We start from the raw sequence: 14,365 nt of genomic DNA, 5'->3' as shown, positions 1-14,365 counted from the left end.
TCCTAAAGAGATTCAGCCGCCTTCATCCTCCAACACAGAGTTGCTGTGAAGGAGTTTTGTATGGAGTTTTCCATACACTTGGAGAAAAAAGCAGCTTTTAGGATACTGACTGATAATCTCATTATTCTTTGCTTCCAGATGATGGCAAGTTATCGTTTGATGAATTCAAGGCTTACTTTGTAGATGGAGTTCTCAATACAGATGAGATGCATGAACTGTATCTAACCATTGACACCAACCAAACTGGGTAAGAGCATTTATGCTAAACTCTTTTCTGTTTTAAATACCTTTATTTCAAAGAGTTTGACGACCCTGCGGTGAAGTAAGGACTGACACAAACATTGTACAAAATTATAAATGTATATTAATTCAGGTTAGCAATAGTTATAAGTAATTAAAAGACTACATCACAATAATTCTTATGTATCGATGCATTGTTCAAAACGATTTAAGTTGACCTAATCAAATGCTGCAGAAGAGATAAAATAGCAATGTTCAATTTAATGTCCATTTTAATCCAAATATAAATCCTCAGAAAGTATCCAAGTATTGTTGTATGGTTCCCAGTTTGATATCACCCAAAAGTATACAGGTATTTTTGTTTATTCAATTCGATCACTCAAATGTATCCAGGAATCATGGCACGTCCAATTCTATTATGGCACGTCCAATTTGATCCCTCTCCTTCAATTCTTTCTTCCGATTCTCTTCCGAATTGATCTCCGTTTATACAGCTTGTTAGGTGACCTTTCACCTATTGACTTTTGCAAGATGGTTCCTTTGTAAAAACAAATGCAGCACAGCTCTCTCCACCTACAGACCATTTTTCCATGAGAAAATAACTGATAAGGAACAAAAACAGTTTGTTGTTTATAAACAGTCTTTTGTTTCTCCTCCTTGAGCAAGGATCTTCTTCGAAGCCAGTCACAACCAGCTCCCTCATATGAGATTGATCATATGTTTCAAATATATATATAAACATTGCAAATATAATTTGAGATATTATTTAACACATTGAATACAGAATCCTACAGTCCGCCCTGAAGTGGGTTATGGTTACAAACATAAACCCACTTTTATTACTGTAGCTAATATAAAATTGGTACCATTCTCCTCTATCTCTTTCACCACATTTGATCTCCAACCTATTTTAACAATTTTATGATTCTTAATTGTTCATAAAAAAAACATTTTAATTCAATTTTTTTATCTGATGCATAATACAACAATTACAGTAAATCATTATTAATAATCATATAAATAAAAATAAACTAACAAGGTCATACTTAAATTGTATTACCTCAAAAATTTAAATATTAATTCAGTGGGTGTTCCGTTTTTTTATGGGCATACTTCTTTTCTTTCAAAATATTATCTTCTAGAATTCTAACATACCCCATAGAGATCTTAGAAACTCATCATGCTTGTCATATAAATTTAGAAATCAATTTGTTTTTGATTAATTTAATTTGTTTAAATTTGTCTTCCCTTTGGCTGGCTAATTGTCATCACATTTTCTCTATTTTTTTATTTTTAAGTTTGGTGCCATTGGAATCTGTCAAAATATTTTCTCTAGCCAAAATATTTTTTTGTAAACATCTTCAGATGGTGTCCTTGGATCACACCATAAATTAGCTTTGTTCATACTTGCAACTAATATTTTGGTCAACCAGTTTTTTTCTAAACTAGTCTCAGTGGGTATCAAGGGGAAAACTTGGTCATGGATGAGTAAAGGGAGGAGGCAGATGGTGGTTGTAAAGGTAAATATATCAAAATGAGAAGAGCTATTAAGTTTGGTGCAATTGGAATCTGTGTTGAGACCTCTCCTGTTCCTGTGACATGGAGTAACAGATTGTCAGACTGATTCCAAGTTAAATAAAACCAAGTTGCCAAGAAGTGATCTAGGAGTTTGACAGTGTCTACCTAGTCACTGGAATATGAAGTTCAATAAGAGCAAATAATAATCCCTGCATTTGATAAAGCACTTTACATATTGTCAAAATGTCTCAAAGCGCTTCATAGGATTTATTGTAAACCGTAGTGATTGTGTATTTTGTCAGCAAGTGCAACAGCCAATTTTCACACAGCAATGTCCCACAAGCAGCCTTGAAATTAATGATTGATTTTAATCTGGGAGTTTGTTGACCAAGACAAAATTTCCTTCCCTTTTTAAATGTTGCCATGTGTTCTTTAACATCCACCTGAACAAGCAGACAGTACCTCGGTTTAACTATTGGAATGTCATCCTAGATTCTGAGCTCAAAATCCCGACACGGGGCATGAACCCAGAACCATCTGACTCAGCAGCAAGAGTGCTACCAACTGAGCCAGACTGACAGATGCATACAGGAAGTAAAATAACATTCCATGGACAAAATAGAACTTGCCAAGAGGGAATTTTAAAATTGCCTATTGCCATTATCATTCTTGTGATCCCTTCCGATATTTCTTTTATGTGATCACAAGCTAGAGACACATAGTATAACAAATGACATGGTTTCCATATATAATATTAAGCTTCAATATGAGGATGTCAGTGGGAAGCCTGAACAGATATTTTACAGACCACAGTATCTCTACAAACTTTAGCATATTGTGCATTAGACCACTGCTTTCGTGTCAATCAAACGAGCTGACATCAAAAATTATTTCTAACTCACAAGGTGGTCTTTTGAGGTCAAATGAAAATATTCAGCATGCAAGAAAGTGCCTGGTTATTTGTTTCCGGGAGTGGCTCAACGTCCTTATTTGGGATCAGTTTGAGATATCTTTTGTTGGCATGTTTGTTGTTTGAACAAGTGTTCAAGAAATGCTACAAGACACAAAAAATTACAAAACATAACATTGCAGAAATTTGCCTTCAGATGATCTCCTATGAATCCACAGCCTCCCTACAATGCTTCCTGAGTAATTGCTGACAGCAAACCCTGGATAAAAGCCTTGCCTTAAATTTCTCCCTTTGTCTGTGAAGTCTCCAACAAAGAGCTCCTTGTAAAGAAATGAAAGCATAACCTTTCATGTGCAACTAAAAAATAACTTCAATGGAGCTCTCTGAGCAAGTAACATTCGCCCCCAAAAAATCTTACTGAGAAATAGATTTTAAAATAGGGCAGCTTTGATAAATATTTGATTAAAACAAAGTTGGTTTGCTATTGAGCCCGATTTGAGAAGTAAATGGGCTTCAGCATTTAGTTTGCTAGAAACATTTTTAGCAAGCAACAGAGAGCCAGAATTCCATTTGGTCTTAGCCTCTTTCAAGATTGTCTTCAGAAAATTTTAAGATTCTGCAGAATTACGAAAAATTCTTAAATCCCAATATCTACTTGGTTGCATCCTCTTCCCCCACACCCCCTTCCTCACCCCCAGACCGTCTACACCACCCCCTCCTTTCACTACGTCCCCTACCACTCTCCCCTCCCTTTCAACCACCACCTTCCAGAGGAAGCCCATCCTCCTGCTGCCTCGACCCTCTCCCCACCCAATTGCTGGTCACCCAACTCCCACCCCTCTGACCGCTGCTGGCCGACACAATCAACCAGTGGCTCTCCTCAGATTCTGTTCTTCTCCTTCTTAAAACTGCTGTGATCACTCCCCTCCTCAAAAATCCCACCCTTGACCCTCCAATCTCACAAATTACCATCCCATTTCCAACTTGTCCTTCCTTGCAAAAGTTCTGGAACATGTTGTGGCTAACTAGCTTTGCTCTCACCTCTCCCTCCACTTGCTCCGCAAGCCCCTCCAGTCTGGTTCCCGCCGATGTTCTCTCGGTTTGCCTGGTAGACATCAGGGCCTGGATGAGCGAAAACTTCCTACAACTAACTGTTGACAAGACGGAACCCATTCTCATTGGCTCCCGTTAACGTCTTCTATCCCATGCCTCTGACCTCCTCAACCTCGCCTATCCCTCAGACTTACTGAGCAACCTCAGCGTCAGGTTCGACCCTCAGCTTTCCTCCTTCCATACATCCGGTCCCTGACCAGGACCAACTTCCTCCACCTCTGCCACATTGCCCGCCTCCAACTGTATATTACCCCAACCGCAGCCAAAACACTCATCCATGCATTCGTCACCTCCCAACTCAACTTTTCAAATACCCTCTTCACTGGTCTCCCCAGCTTCACCATGCACAAAACTCCACCCCCATTACACCAGTTCTAGCCGGGCTCCAGCGGCTACTTATCGCCAAACCCATCAATTTCAAGATCCTCACACTCATTTTCAAATCCCTTCATGCCCTGACACATCCCTACCTCTCAGACCTGCTTACCCCCAACCCACAACCTGCTGCCTCCACTTGATTGACTCGGCCTTCTGCATGTTCCACCATTGATGGCTGCATTTTCAGCCACTATGCCCCGAAACTCTGGAACACTCTTCCTCTATCCCTCCACCTTGCCCCTTCCTTCCCCATCTTCAGGTTGCGCCTGAAGACCTTGCTCTTTGACTTTGGTTACCTCCCCCTCCCTCCAGCTCGGCATCGTGCTGCACCACTGTCAAATGCTCTGGGACCCTACCGTGTATGAGGGGCACTTATATCCTTATATCCTTAGCCTCCTTTAAGTCCCGCCTCAAGACCCTCCTCTTCGACCATGCCATTGGCCACCCCATAGCAGGAAAAAAACTGTTGTAATCTCTCATCTGAAGAATGGTAACATCCAGTAAAATAAGAATGAATTTGAGAATTTTACACAATTATGCACAATCTTAAATATTGAGACAATATAGTCCATAGGCTAAGAATACTTGGAATTTTGAGCCTCATATTTCATTCAAAAATGTAAGACAAATATATAAAATATAGGAATAAGACAACATTCTCTTGCAACATTGCGCTGAATAAGAAAGAAGGCAAGAAATGAAGACAGATTTAATTTTTCATTTGTTTTCTTATCCTTATTCCCCCAATCCCTCTAATCAGGAATATAACCAGTTCCCCATTGAATGTTTCAGCTCAGCTAGTTATTACAGGTGGCTTTCTATTCCAAATGGTAAGAAATATTGTAGTGAAAAATGATTTTTTTTATAGTTATGAAATGTCTCAGTTTTCCAATTGATTTGAAAATACTTTGGTTGCAGTCTTGCCTGATACTTAACTAACCCAATTTGTTTTATTTCAATCCAGCTGCAAGCCATGTTTGAGTAAGGCTTCACAGATACCGATTATTTTTAATAATAAATCTTACATTTGATAAAGATCTGTTCATGTCAGAGGACATCTCAAGGTATTTCACAGGATTCACTGTAAAGTTTAGTGACTGTGTATGTTATCGGCAAACAAATTAAATTAGCATCCTATTTTTAGCTGCATTCAAACAATGGTAATTATTATATCAAATCTGTGGAAATGCTCCATTCCCCTCCCTCTAGTCTGTGAAGAGCAGAGGGGTAAATTTCCACTGCTTGGTAGTCACTTGCAGGGGTGAAAAAATGCAATGTTTCTTGAGCGGATTTCTTGTGATAATTATCACACTGAATTCATTAAGAAACATCACAATTTCTGGTTTGAACAGCCCACATCCCAGCACATATACACACACCCACACACATACCGACCTCAGTATATACACCCTCACCCAACAAACACACACAGACGTTTTCAGTCGATGCCATTGTTGTTTTGGATGATGAAGAATGGTGTTCGTTTCAATTGGTTTCAGCGAAGCTAGACTTGAATTGAAAACACCTTTGGCAGCTGAAACAAAAATTGCTTTGGGCAGCTTCAGGCTCAACCATTGTGCTGGAGTGCTCACCCCGAAACAACAGTAGGTAATTACAATGTTTCTTACCAGATACAAAGTAATAAATTGTTGTAATCATTTTCATGTCAAATCTGTTATAAAACAATAAACAAAAAGCAAAATACTGCACTGGAAATCTGAAATAAAAACAAGTCGCTGGGAACATGCAACTACGGAGAAGGAAGGTCATACACCTGAAACATTAAGTCATTTTCTTCTCTATATATATGCTGCCTGACCTGCTGCACGTTCCCAGTGATTTCTGTTGTCATTTCTGTTATTCATGGGTTACCAATGCAGCTCAGATTGACAAAGGGAATATTCCATGAAGTGGCACTCAAAACATTGTCCTCTCCAACTGAGAACAATACCACACTTTCACCCCGTAAGGTTTGGCTTAACCCTTTTCTCACTGAAAAGCTCGGTTTTGGGCCAACTGTTTCTAGATCAAATCATTTTAAAAGAATGAAGTATCAGGACTGAGTGGGAGCAATACATATTTAGAAGGAAGTGAATGTCAGCATTATATCATAGAGGTACAAGTGTCTGTCAGCACCTAACTGGAGAAATTAACTAACAAGGGAAAGCAGAGTTTCAGTGTAGAGTTCGGATGATGTCATGAATAATTCATGGTCGGTGCATTAAGCGGCTCAGGCATCACTGGGATCAGTTTGTAATGAATGTAGCGCACTTTATATTTGTGCTATTCTTTTTATAGGAACAAGTTCTAAGTGCTCTTAGATTAAATGAAATGGGAATACAAAAATAATTCATTGTTATCCAATTTCAGTGGCAGTTTTGTGTCTCAGAAATATGGGAGTCTGTTACTACAAGTTGCATTTATACAGAGGTAAAAATACAATAGGACATGAAAATGTGCTGGTGCTTAACATGATTCACTATCAGCAACTAACAGGGATTCTTGACGGAAACTGGAACTACATCACACCTGCTGCCCTCCAAGAATCTACTGCAGGTTTCAGAGTTGGAATCGCCCCACCATTGACCCACTGCTGGTTACTGGCAGGACATCCTATTTATAACTCTGAGTCACTTTTAGTCAAACCACTTGGTACTGTTTTGGTGCCCATTATACCTTTACCACTGAGGCTGCTGATGGGGCAGGACTCATTCAGTTCTCTCAGTCAGACCCAAAGAGTGAGCAAGTTTAGGTTTGATTAGGTTTGAATACAATTTATTTGCAAAAGTCAAATTTTAATTCGCGAAATAAAATCCTGCCTATTTTAACAGGGATTTTGGAGTCTGCATTTTTCTGTTATATAAACAGCTGAAAGTCAGGGAGAAAATGATCCCAAAATAAATAAATTTGGAAAATCAGAATTTATTTTGGAACATCTGCTACATAAACCATTCAATGTGATATGACATTGCACTCCACGAATCGCCTCGCCTGTGTGTCCATTTCATTGTGCACACATTCCCTGAAACAGCAGTCCAGAAAGGTAAGTTTCAGGATGACACATAAAGTCAGCACCAACAACAACTTGCATTGATATAGCAACCTTCCCACAGGGTAATGCCTTGGAGCACTTGACTCACACAGACAGTGGAATAAATCTGCAAATCCATTTTTTGAAAAATGAAATACATGTAAGTAATTTTTCTACTGACACCTTTTCACCCAAAATGTATCAGTGAAAAGAGGTTAAAACATATTTTAATGGTCCTTACATATTTGAACCATGCAAAAATGAGAATTTTATCCCACTCTATATTACACAAATGAATCAGTGCCATAATAAAGGGATTAGGAACTTTAGGAAGCCATTGAATATCTACCTTAATTACATAAATTTGACTTTGAAGTTAAAGAACATCAATAGCATAATATACAGCTTCAACATGCACAGAGTTTGGTAAAATCCCAAATCATTGACATTTTTATTTTGTAATTGCAAATTCTGAAGCCAACATGTGGGTTGGAGCTTCTGTTGTTTACACCGCGTTTAAATGGAATGGAAACTGGCTTAATTAGATACTGTCTGCTTAATATCCTGAGCATTTGGGTTTACTGGAGTGAGGCATTAGTCAGATAGTTTGGAGTAAGCCATGCGGGCTCATGTCAGAACTGAAGCCAGCATCTACAGCAATATAAAATTAAGCTTTGTTTATCTGTCAGGAGGAGTCTTCAAAGTGATTTGCTTCCAGCATTGCAAAAACATGATGTGACGCCAAATTGTAGGGTTCAAATTTGTTTTATATAAAACTAGTAAAAGGTATTCTGAGCTTATAATGCTCTCCATCCATATAAAAATGAGTAGCAAATTGAGTATTTAAATCATTTAAATTGATTTCTAACCAGTGTTATTGTTATAGTAAGAACTGTAATGTTAAGACCTTTTGGCAAACACATTTCTATTCAGAGACTGCTCAGAAGGGAGGCAGAGTATTGATCCTGTTCTGTGCCTCTTCTGCTTGATTTGCCGCTGCAGGATTGTGGCACCCTCTCTGTGACTGACGTAACCAATGCTGCAAAACCCTTTGAGGAGACTTGCCTGTAGTCAGCCATCGATCTGCTGCCATTGGCAACACTAGTTTCTAAAATGTATTTCAGTGTGGACTACAGCCCTGACAGAGCCCGTGGCACAATACTTACCTTTAGAAATAACTAGTCTGCTAGTTTGTGATATCTCTTAATAGGATTCAATAAAAAGGAATTATCTCCTGTGAAATCATGATAGAATTCTCGTTGACCCCGCAGGAAGTCAGCTCTGTGACAAAGATGTTTAGATGGCATCCCCATTTTGGATTCATTTTTATTGAATCAAAAGGATAATTTAAAATTAAACCCCACAGTCACTGAAAGCACTTCTTCTGCAACATAGTCCTCTGTGATAAGAATATACAAAATAAACCAAAGTCACTATACTTTACAGTATATATCCTGTGACACCCTTTGAGATGTCATCCTGATATGCTTTACTAAATGTAAGTATTATTATAAAACGCAGCTTCAGAAGATTCTGGATATCACAACTGTGCCATTGGGTGCAATCCATAAACTGGCTAGTCTCATTTTTTTAGTTTTCTCTACAACACACTTGTGCAGTGTGAATGTTTACTGGCTACTCAGCAGCCTTCATTTCATATGGAAGGTAGCGACACTAATTAGGAATTAACAGCAAGTAAATGAATGATGCACACAACTGCTATAAATATTGTGGTTATTTTTGACTATGTTATCTATTTATGATTCTTCTGTTCTCCTTACCAGATTGTTTATTAACCAGTCATGTTGTCAGTCCAGATTATCCATAGCCTCTATCCTTTGCCATACTTTTTTTAAACAAAATATATATTTGTATTTGTCGATATATATTTACACTTGTCTCAAACAGTATCAAACCTGTTACAGAAAAAAAGGTACAATATGTTATCATCCTGTTACAGAACTCAACAGACCCGGCCCCCTGTGGCGAGTGGGATGGCCTCTGTGCATTCCACTTTGGTGGAGCGATCAAGGCTTCCCCGCCTCGTGGTTCTGCCGCCATTTGCCGGGCGCAGTTAGAAACAGGGTCTTGTACCCCTCACGTCCCTATCCCTCCCCTCTTCATGGAGAGCGTGGACAGATTTACAGCACACAGAACGTGCACATATTTTTGGGGGACGCTCCCTTTAAGACGGTCGGGAATCGCCCCTGTGTGCACTACATCCATGTGCGCATCCACACACACCCTAATAAGGTGCACTTGCCGCTTTTGGATGGTGCCCCGATGTGCACCGTTCGCTCACATGTTTACCCAAACAAACGCCTGGAAACCACGCAAACACAAACCCATACACTATATGCTGGCCAATCCTAGGCTTTCCCATACCATACTCCACAAGTCCAACACCTCATCCTCGCCAAGCTCTATTAGCTCCCTATTCCCCTGTGGATTGGCTTAAATATCCACCTTCTAACTTTACCACACCTCCACATCCCAGCTCTGTGTTATCCTGCTCTCAAACCAAATTGGTCACTTCAATCCATGACTGTTTGTGAGACACTGCTGTGCGCAATTGGCTGCCGTGTTTCACCCACAAATTTACAGTCAATTCACTTTACCGTATATTCTGTGAAGCGCTTTGAGGCGTCTCGAAGATGTGATAGATGCTGCATGAAATGCAAGGATGATTATTTATTATATATTATATATGATATATATTTTATTGGTGACCTTTAGTAGAACACACAACAGAAATTAACCTTGATCACTCAACCTTGCTCCCAGAAGTTAGATTTTGTCTCTGCACATCGCTGCACAGTGCACACTTTCAATTGTCTGCAGAGCACAATGAGCTGCAGTAACATTCCTCCGATGTCACAGTTGTTAAACAGATGCAAATAAAATAAACGCAGGAAGAATCATAAAGCACCATGGTGAGTTAGGAAGTATGTTAATAGGAAAAAAACAGCAAGAAATCTTTTTGAGTGGTTTCACAGTGTTTAAAACCAGCAGCAGAAGGAACCACAAGTTAAAGCAATTCATTGTTTAAAAGTCAAACTCTATGATAAGATCGCTCCATGAGCAAAATATTTTACTCACGAAGATTAGAAATTTAGAAGTGTATGCACTTTGAGAAGTCTACCTGATGTGAAAGAAGCTATCTTAATGTAAATTGTATTGACAACGCCACCACCTTTTCATATATTGCATCCAGTGTAAGCGTCAAATATACCCAGGTTCAGTGATAGCACAGCTAGATATATAATGCAGTTCCCTTTACTCTCTCCCAAGCCTAACCTCACAGCATTATCTCCTAATGCACAAGTGTGAATCTTCCAATTTCACACTAGTTACCTCAAAAACACCAATTGGATGCTAATTAGGGAAAATAATGTGTTGCACATCACTCCCACAGTTCATATCTATAACTATTGGAATAATAATAATCTTTGCGTTTGATCAAGTATCATTGAGACATCACATCATCAAGACGTCTGAAAGTACTTCACAGGATTTTACTGTCAAATAAATGCAGCTATACTGACTGCATATTTGTAGATGAATGCAGCAGCCAATTTGCACACAACAATGTGTACAAATTGACACAATTTAATAGACATTAAGTGGATGACGAATTTTATTTGGGGGATGTTGGACAGGACACTCAGATAAACTTCCTTTTATATTTGAATTGTGCTGTGGGATCTTTGATGTCCAACTGAATAAACAAAAAACTACCTTGGATTAACCTGTCATCCAAAGAACAGCACCTCTAACAATGCAGCACACTTCCAATTAGACTGTGAGTTTGAAGTACAAATGAGAGGCTGGAACCGCAACCTTCTGGCATGAATGCCATTAATTGAATCAGGCTGACATCTGTTGTAAGCAAGGAATGCAATAGTCGCTAACATTAAGAAGCAGTTTGTTAATTTTGCTCTTCGTGTCAAATGGTATGCAGTTGTGTGATGTGGACAAGCACTCATTAGAGACTGAATTGAAAATTTGCATACTCAGAACACTTTTGTCAGTATCCTTCTCCTAGCAGTCCAGGCTAGATATCAATGCATGTACCCAAAGTAGACAAAAACATGTTCAAACTCATTGGAGAGAAAAAGAGATGTGTGATTTCCGAAGAGGAAATCTTCCTGTGGAGGCAGAGGGCATGGCTGACGTACTGAATGAGTACTTTCGATCTGTCTTCACAAAAGAAGAGGATACAGCCAATGCCACAGTATCGGAGGAGAAGGTAGAGAAATTGGATAGGATACGAATAAACCAAGAGGAGGTACTTAAAAGGTTGATGCTCAAAGTAGATAAGCCACCCGGTCCAGACTGGATGCATCCTAGGTGACTGAAGAAAGTAAGGGTGGAAATAGCGGAGGCGCTAACCACAATCTTTCAATCCTCCTTGGACACTGGAGTGGTGCCAGAGGACTGGAGGGTTGCAAATGTTACTCCCCTTTACAAAAAGAGAGAGAAGGATAAACCCAGGAACTACAACTTTCAAGAGAGAAGTAAATAATTATTTAGGGAGGACAAGTTTGCAGAGCCATGGCGGGATTAATTTGGACAGTTCTTTCATAGAGCCGACATGGACACAATGGGCCAAATGGCCTCCTTCTGTGCTGTATAATTCTATGATGTAATCAAATAAAAATTTTAAGTGTGTCAGCCACTGAGACATGGACTTGTGCTGGTTCCATCACAATCGGTCCACTTTATTCTTGTCACCATCAATCAGCTGCAGTCAGTGACATTTTTGCAATAACTAATTTTCAGTCAATAGAATTTCTATCAAGCACTGGCATTGCAATTCAGCACAAAGCTATTCCATTTTAAAGGTCCCTATGGTTCTTCAAAATTATATTTTTGTGATAGAAACCCTAGTGGACCAAAGTGGATCAGCACTATTCAAAAATGCAATAACATAGCCCAGGTTTAGTGCTCCTGCATTGAGATTGCTTTTCTGTGCGGCTGTATTATTCCTATGAGGTTTACTCACAAGGCCTTCCCTGTTCTTCTCTTTCTATTTTGTTATTTAATTGATAAACATAGGGATCAGAACCTTTTTTTTATATACACACACACCACCACAAATGATAGTTTGTTTTCTGTCCTTACCAGCCAGGGTCAGCTTGGCTCACTGGATAGCACTCTCGCTAATAGGAACCAGAATCAAAAGAAGCAACAAAGATCTTACAAAGAGAAGCATCAGCTCAAATCAGTTTCTTGAACAAAAGCACACAAGCTCCTGTTGATGACTAGAAATATTTCTTGGGTTTTATTGTAAAAGAGCACAAGAATAAAAAGGGTTATTCATTATAATAATCCTTGAATTTGTAATGGTGCCTTATCACATCATCAAGACATCTCAAAGTGCTACACAGGATGTACTGTAAAGTGGAGTGACTGTATTTTGTGGACAAAATATGATTTTTACTGTATTATGTAGCATTCTTGAATAAGAGAGATTACTGTAATAGGCTCAGTTAGAGACAGCCTGTTCTGTAGTACACTCAATTAAAGACTGCCACTTTGTAGAAGGCTCAGAAACAGCCCACTCTGTGAACTGTCATATGGCTATCATGATGACTACTGACCAAAAGAAAAGAAAAGGATGTAATAATCATCAGATTATGCCTTTTTTTAGTCCATATATTTCCGTATATTTGACAGGACAGAGATAAGAAATCTGAACAATACTTTAAGATATGCCAAAGCAGAAGGACAAAAGATCTCAGGTTTGGGGTTGTTGTGAGCAATTTTAAGACAGACACCAGGAATTGTTTCTTTACACAAAGAATGATGAACAGATGGAACAGACCAGAAAGGATGGTCCAGGCCAGGACACTGAAATTATTTAAGAAATATCTCGATGTTTTAATGAGAAGCCCGTAGGGAAGGTATTTTATAATAATAATAATAATCCTTGCATTTGATCGTGCCTTATCACGTCTTCGAGACATCTTAAAGTGCTTCACAGAATACACTGTAAAGTGAATTGACTATATTTTGTGAGCAAAATGCGCAGCCAATTGCACACAGCAATGTCCCACAAACAGTCATGGATTGAAGTGACCAATTTATTATTATTATTTTGAAGGAATTATTACACCCGGAAAAGCAATCCTCCAATCAACTAACAACCGAAGTAGAACTGTAACATTAAATGGAACTGTAACAATAATGTTGGCATACTCCACCAATCTATAAATATTTTATATTTTTTTGTACCATAATGAGATCAAATCCACCAAAGGGCCTCCTTTATTCATTTCTCATTTGTGAATTAAAAAGAGTAATTCACTTATTGTCATTTGAAACAAAAAATGATTGATTTTAATACAATTTACGATTTTTTAAAAAAAATTGCAAGTAGTTTTCTAATGGCAAAATGACTTTGATATTTGGAGGTCATTGAATTATTACTGTCACTTGTTTTAGCAATTGGAAAATACATATTGCAGAAGACATTTTAAATGGAATTGTAGCAATAATGTATGGCTTACTCCACCAAACTATAAATATTTAATATTTTGTTTCATACCAATGATGACTTGCGTATAAAATAATACTAAAGCTATTTATTTTGTTTTCATTTCAGTAACATAAATATTGAGGAAGTATGTGGTAAGTACATTATGCTTTACCATTTTTGATGTTGTTCAGTCCCGCGCAATGTAGAAAAGGAGAGGACGTTCACCTTTGAAGCTACTGCACTTCCTTTCTGTCATTTTTCTAAAACGATAAATAGGAATTGCATGTTAATAGATGCCGTACCTGAGAGGATAGCAATCTGGGATTTAAACTGTAGTTTTCTTAACAAGGAAGCATTTCATTAAAAAGTCCGACCTTTCTGAGCTTCCTCTCCATCACTCTATCTTACCCTGTGTAGTTAGGCCCTCCTTCAGTCCCGCATGGCTTATAACTAGAAACACAAAACTCACAGGAGAGCTCAAAGTGACAGGAGCCATGAAGTATTCATGTGCCTGTTCCAGTGAGTCCTGTCTTACTATTTTCTTGGTGTATAATTGCCTCAAGGTTTCTGACAGGTATCTTTCTGGTCGTACATTTGCAGCACATATCAGGGTGAAAAGCAAAACATTGAACTATCACTGGTGATATGATCATGTCACTGGAAACTCCACTGCTGTCGTGACCACCTCCAATCC

General features: G+C 38.6%; 1 protein-coding gene across 1 annotated transcript in view; it reads left to right on the top strand.

Moving 5' to 3' along the window:
- Nucleotides 1-14,365, top strand: part of necab1 (N-terminal EF-hand calcium binding protein 1) — a 93,754-nt gene that overhangs the window by 19,295 nt on the left and 60,094 nt on the right. Inside the window, exons 3-4 of the mRNA XM_007903191.2 lie at nt 139-247; nt 13,798-13,823. Of these exons, the coding sequence (XP_007901382.1) occupies nt 139-247; nt 13,798-13,823 (135 nt within the window). The remainder of the gene's footprint in view (nt 1-138; nt 248-13,797; nt 13,824-14,365) is intronic.

Source organism: Callorhinchus milii, unplaced genomic scaffold (assembly GCF_018977255.1).
Source record: "Callorhinchus milii isolate IMCB2004 unplaced genomic scaffold, IMCB_Cmil_1.0 Scaffold2, whole genome shotgun sequence".
Classification (NCBI taxonomy): domain Eukaryota; kingdom Metazoa; phylum Chordata; class Chondrichthyes; order Chimaeriformes; family Callorhinchidae; genus Callorhinchus; species Callorhinchus milii.
This window is presented reverse-complemented; position numbering and strand designations above follow the sequence as displayed.